Genomic DNA, 6,344 nt, shown 5'->3' with positions numbered 1-6,344 from the left:
TGTGATCTAGCAGCCCGGCTCTTCTCCTGTGACCCTCTATCTAGTGGCAGGGGGTTCCAGCGGTTAATTGTGTGCCTTGTAAAGAAATGCTCAGTGCTGCAACTAGAACTGAACCTCAGGGTTGAAGTCAAAACAGAGAGAGAGACACACACAGAGAGCGAGCCCACTTTGCACAGCCAGCAAGACCCAGCGGCTGCCAAGCCTCTTCTGGAAGGCCCTGAGCCAAGGCTGGGTGCTTGGCCCAGAGAGTGCTTGGCCCACATCCCACTTCCAGAAGCCTGAACGTTTGAAACCTGAGCTAAGCATGGGACACACGCAGAAGCCGCTGCCCTTTCCAAGAAATCAGGAGAGAGACAAGCAGTGGCCGCTCCTTGCCCAGGTACAAGGAAGCTTGTTGCAAGATAAGCTCCTGCGAAGAAGGAGGCTGGCTGTTTTGAGGGGGGCTCTCCTGGACCCACTTTTGGGACTCAATGGGCTCAGTCACCTCAGGGACGTCTTATGCTTCACTTTTCACCTGCTCCATCCAGTTTTTCTGGACAGGGATAGTCTGCCCACAAAGATCCATGTTCTGCTCACCTCCTGACAGGATTATTGTAACGTGTTGTTTTTTCCAATACAATAGGGATGCTTTAGCTGCTACAAGATAAACCTGACAGGATTTTCCCTGTTACAGCTCATTTAAACCAAATCTCACCAGGGCCAAAAGACCCTCTGCCTGTTTGTCTGGTTCTGAGTTCAATTCAAAGAATTAGTATTGTTTTAGAAAGTCCTTGGTGGTTTAAAGTGCCTTCTGCTCCCCTGCTCTCCTCTGTGGAGGGTTTTCTCCCTCTCCTTTCCCTTCTTTGAGGAGGTGGAGTGGGCGACGACAACAACAACTAACGGCCAGGAGGAAAATGTTTGTTCTTCACAGACTTTTAAAATTTTTTACAGGACTTTAGACATTATTTTTCCTCTGTTCTTGATATTGTGTGGAAACAGCAATGAGTCTTCTTGCCCCTTAAAGGCTAACAAATAGATTATGGCATAAAAACATAAAAACATCCTTGGTGTGTTTCTCCGTTCCAAGCTGGATTGTTTCCCAGGGGACTTTGCCCCCTTCTGCCTCCCTCAGCAACCTCTGAGTCAGGTTGGAAAGTCCCAGGGCAGTTCCCAGAACAAGGTCAGAATGGTTCGGATTCCCTTTTGTATGTTTTGTTTTCCTTTTTACTTCTAAGAAGAATAGCTGAGGGTGCAGTGAACAGTTTTTGGCGAGTTACAATAATCTAAATTTTGTTTGCATACCAAGCTAGCAAAGAAATTTCAAGCAACTGCATATCAGGCTGCTAGACTGACATTTCTCACAGGGATTGAAAAAAACGGAGGCAGATTTTGCTGAGAAAGTACTCATCCTTCATTAACACTGGGGTGTGTTTGTGTTTGTTTCCAGGGTGGATTCCTGCCCTCGCACTCTCTCTCTGCCACAAGACACCCTCCCCAATTTCTCCACAGTCCCTAGTTATATTTTCTCGCTTTCTCATTTTCTCGATCCTCCGCTGCCCCCTGCCGGCTGTTTCTTCCCCAGCTGAAATGGAAATCAGGTGATTTCTAAGAAATCCTTCAAGGGACCAGTTGAAGCAAGTCACGGGTTGCAAAAAAAAGGTCAAGGTTCCGACATATATCACAGATTTGCAATCACTGAAAATGTGTGCAAGACAGTAAGAGCCGTGGCAAAATGATACAGGCAACTCCCCACATGCACGCAATATTCTTGCACACAACCACAAGGCCTTGTGAGCAGACCCTCCCCAGAGCCCAAAGAGGATGTGTGCTCAGGCCAAGCCAACCACTTCTTCCTTCCTCCTGATGTTGTTTCTGTGCTTGATCACCATGTGCCAAAGTCAGGAAAGACCAAACACTGTCCTTCTGAAAGACGTTTCTGGGTACCGATCTCCCCGCCAGGCTGCAATCCTGGAGGTCTGTTGTGGCTTTTGATTTGTCACTTGAGGGGGAAAGGGGGCATTTCTCAGTGGGGCTTCAACTGTTTAAGGCAGGCCCAAGCTACTTTTTGGACTGCTAGAGGTGGCCACTAGTCAGTTTGCAAAAATCTAGGCTGAGACTTTTAATAATCTTCAGGCTGCATGACATGATGTCATTGAGCCAGTAAAGAGACGCACCAGCAAAACACCACCATTTTGTTTCCTCTTCTCCTCTGCAGCCTGGCCTTCACAAAATGGCTTCCGTTCTTGGCAGGCAGGCAGGAGGGTGGGGACCTGCCTTGCCCTGACCACTTTCCTCCCTTCAGGGGAGAAGTTTGTTCAGGGTGAGGCTGGCCACGGAAGAAAGGGAAAGCCACAGCAGCTCCCACCATAACACAGCCTGTTTGAGAGGAATTAATATATAGATTTGGCTGTTTGTCGGGTGATGGTTTTGTCCCCCCTCACAAGCAGTGACTGGGGCTTGTTATGTATTGACGTTCTCACCCTGGCCACCAGGAGTATTGTGTATATAGTTTTCACTCAGGTCCACGTCAGTTAATTTAGGCGGGAAACCCTGGGTTGTTGTTGTTACAATGTGAGAGCTGGCTGCCTATAAAAGCAGGCCGGCTGAGCTGTTCAGTTCAGTTCCAGCTTACTTATAAAGAACTACGTGGAGGAATCTCTGTGTCGTCTGCTTTGTCAACCCACTACTGAATAGGTCTCATCCACTCTTCCACTTCTCCCACCTCTTTCCATTGTAGAAACCGGCTGTTCACGGCTGAATCGGAGCAAACATCAACCAGGTCTTCTGCAGATTGACGTTTGTTCCGATTTAGCAGTAAAGAGTGGATTTTCTGGGGGGAAGCAGCAGGGCAAACAGAACATGGCTCGGGCCAGGGCTTTTTTCAGCCAGAACTCAGTTCCTTCACCTCTCAGGTGGGCACCTTTGCCATCCTAAGAGAATAAGGGCAGCCTTCATGGCGAGTTCCAGCACCCCTTTTTCTAGAAAAACAGCACTCTCCCCAGGGGCCCTAGAAGGCCTTCACACTCCAACAGCCCCAGGACGCTTCAACCACCTCCCAGTGAGACCAGACTCTCCCCAGTGGCACCTGGTAGCGGCATTATGAAATGGATGTTGAGATTCCCCCTCCCATCCAAATGCTGGACCCCATCTGGCGATGGTCCTTCTGCTACAATGCCATGGTCCCCCTGACTCACCCGGGAAATATAAATCACCATTTCACCATTTCTTGCAGGGAATCCACTGGGGGCTGGCCATAGTCCGGGCCTGAGCACTTTCCACAAGAAAACAAATGCTGTTATGATTGATTGATTGATTGATTGATTTCACAAAATGTATGTGCCGCCTGATGCCTTCTCAACTCACACATTTCAATCAAAGGGGAGGAGGAAGAGATATTCCAACGCTGAATTTATTGACATTGAAAACCATTCATTCAATCTTTTTTTTAAAAAAAAACTTTTCAGAAATTGTAAATGAGCAACATAAATGCAACATGCAAGGAAAAGTCAAATGTTACCTGCATTTCACCAGCAGGCCCTAAAATTCAACAAGGATCAAGGATGTATTCAAAGGGATCAATTCAAAGGGATCAATTCAAAGGGATCAAAATTCAAAGGGATCAAGGATGTATGTAACTACAAACAGGAACAAGAAAACTCGCAGAAGGGGCTTGGAAATGATTTGAGAGCCTCAGACATTAGGACACCTGACTGATAAGGATATAATGATATATGGACTGACATTGCCGTGAACCAGGAAAAGGGGCGCTGGACTAACCTAGAATGAGAAATGTCTTGTGTAATTAACCTATATTTATGGAATTAGTTTAATACTAATGAAATATTAAAAGATGTTGGAAAGGATGTAATTGGCTTTAGCAAAACTTAGTCTAAATTTTGAAAGTTTAATGATTTGAGGACAAGATAAAATTAATGAAATTAATGAAATTATTGTAAAAAAGAAGTGGTTTGAGTAATAAGGTGAAATAAGAATTGGTAAGAACGGTTTGATTATAAATGAAAATATGAGGATATTATATGGGGATATATAATCAAGGGTAGGATAAGAGGTATGAATTTGCTGAACATATCGTTAATTGGAATACAAAGAGGGAGGTGGGAGGGAGTCAGGAAAATAAGTTAAAAAGGGAAAAATGGTGAGAAATTGAAAAGAGAGATTTTTGATTTTCCTGATTTTTCTTCTTTTTTTGTTTTTCGTCTCTATGTTTTTTCTATGTTTTTTGTGTTGAATTTATTGTTTAAGATTTTGTAATTTTTTTTCTGTTTTGTTAAAATTCAATAAAATATCATTATAAAAAAATAAAAATAAAAATCCCAGTCACAGTGGTAGTGTGGATCTCAAAAGCACATATCTCAGGTGCCAAAGGGCAGGGCAAAGAGGTGTGTTTTTAGCGAACAATAGCAGCTGTAAAGTGAAGGTGTCAGACCCACCTCTGTGTGCGGAGATGCTACCATTTAGGAGCTGCCACAGATAACACTCTTTCCTGGGCCACTGGCACCCCAAGCGTCTGTGAGCAGTGGAAGGTCTGGGGCAGCACCGAGATCCACACTGAATGACAATCTGATTTTGGTGTGGCAGAACTTTTTTCTGGGGAGTGAGAATGAGGAGGAAGGGGGCACCTTAAGAGACATGAAAATGGAAGGATTTGGGAGCAGGTGTGTGTAATGTAACGGTCAGTGTGCTGGACTAGTAGCTGGGAGACCAGGGTTCAAATTTCCCCTCTCCCATGAAGCTCACTGGGTGACGTTGGGCCAGTCACTGCCTCTCAGCCTAACCTACCTCACAGGGTTGTTGTGGAGAATAAAACGAGTGGAGGAGAACCATTCAGGGTCATAGCTCAGGGCTGGAACCTTGCATGCAGACGGCTCTAGGTTCAATCCACAGCATCTCCAGGTAGCACCAGGAGGGAACCTTTTATGAAATCCTGGACAGCCACTGCCAGTCAGTGCAGGCAGTCTAGAGCTAGATGGACCAATGTAAGGGAACTTCCTGTCTTCCTCCTGTGACTTCTCTCTCTGGGCAGAAGAAACACACTTCCAATCCCCTCTCTGTGTCTTTATTTTATGCTAAACAGCGCCATTTGTGACGGCTGGCTCCGACAATCACCCACATCGACTGGATAACGGCTTCAGCAGTATGAAATTAAAGCAGACGACCAAAAAGGTCAGCACTGCAGGGGCCTCTTCTCTGGCCTGCAGACTGGAGGCACGTCCATTTGCCCTAGGAGTTCCCACTCTCCTCCTCTGGGTTCAGCACCAACGTCCCGCCTGGCCAGGGCACCTAGGAACAGAGTTGGCAAGGAGGCCGGATGGCTTCTTCCCTGAGTCTGGAGCCCCTCTCAGCAGCACACTTTTTAAAATCTGTTTGGGGGTGTTATTGGGTTATGATTTTATTCTGTGAACTGCCCTGAGGCCTGCGGGTATAGGGCAACATACAAATTTAATAAATGAACAACAATAAAAACAATGCCTGTCACGGGGCAACAAAAACCCCTTTCGCCCAATTCAGTCCGCAGCTGATAGCACCAAACCTCTTGGGCAACAGTAATTTGGCCCTTCTGCCTTGCAGTCTCCATTTGCTGTTCCTTTGGTGGCAGGACGGCCAGTTTAAGGTCACTTAACGGAGTGTCTTGAGAGGCTGAAATGGTTTTTGACTCCTCGGAGGTCAAATTCCTGTCCCTTTGTTCTTTTGCGTTGTCTGTTGTTTTCGCTGCAGAGGGGGAGATAGTTCTGGATGCCAACCACGTTCCCATCTCAAAGCAGCCCTGAGGAGCCGGTCGGCCTGGAGGCCTCTCCCAGCTGGGATGGGCAGGTTTGGAGGCAGACATTTCATAAAGAGAAGTGATCTGAAGGTGGCCTCCCTCCTCGTTGAAAATTCCTCATTTCTATTTCTGTGCTGCCTTGAATGTCCCCTGCAGGAGGAACAAGAGGAACAAGCATGATGAAGCTGTCAGTGTTGGGGCATTCGATGGCACAGAGGCCGCCTGCTCCAATCCCCTGACCTATCAAGCCACACTAAAAATAAACATACTCAGAGCAAAGACTTAAGGTTTCCAGAGGAGGCTCCAGCAACTCAGCCAAGCCTCTCCCTTTAGGGAAGGTGGGAAATACACAGGGACGCTAAGCAGCTGATCCGGAATATAAATCCCTTCTTGTTCTTCAGACCCTGGGTAGAACCCCTGGGCTTCTTGGGAGGAAGGGTGAGATATACATTGAGTAATAAATAATAAATTTAAAGTAAAAGAGGAACAAGATCATCCACAAAATCAGGCGGCAGCAGAGATGGGCTTTCTTAGCGCATGTGTGTGCAGAAGTTATTCTCACTTGCGGCTGACTCCAGATGGT

At 46.5% G+C, this 6,344-nt stretch overlaps 3 protein-coding genes across 4 annotated transcripts in view; 1 reads left to right on the top strand and 2 right to left on the bottom strand.

Moving 5' to 3' along the window:
- The window catches only part of LOC310756634 (uncharacterized protein), an 820,367-nt gene that overhangs the window by 49,033 nt on the left and 764,990 nt on the right, over nt 1-6,344 (bottom strand). The gene's annotated exons all lie outside the window — the stretch shown is intronic.
- Nucleotides 1-6,344, top strand: part of LOC310756621 (antigen peptide transporter 2-like) — a 78,803-nt gene that overhangs the window by 50,223 nt on the left and 22,236 nt on the right. The window lies entirely within an intron of this gene.
- Nucleotides 5,421-6,344, bottom strand: part of LOC310757328 (major histocompatibility complex class I-related gene protein-like) — a 62,683-nt gene continuing 61,759 nt past the window's right edge. Inside the window, exon 9 of the mRNA XM_083602650.1 lies at nt 5,421-5,911. Within this exon, the coding sequence (XP_083458776.1) occupies nt 5,829-5,911 (83 nt within the window). The 3' untranslated portion in view covers nt 5,421-5,828. The remainder of the gene's footprint in view (nt 5,912-6,344) is intronic.

This window comes from Podarcis filfolensis (genome assembly GCF_964270895.1).
Source record: "Podarcis filfolensis genome assembly, chromosome: 2".
In the NCBI taxonomy this organism is placed as follows: domain Eukaryota; kingdom Metazoa; phylum Chordata; class Lepidosauria; order Squamata; family Lacertidae; genus Podarcis; species Podarcis filfolensis.
The sequence above is the reverse complement of the archived record's forward strand: the minus strand, read 5'-3'. Positions and strand labels throughout refer to the sequence as shown.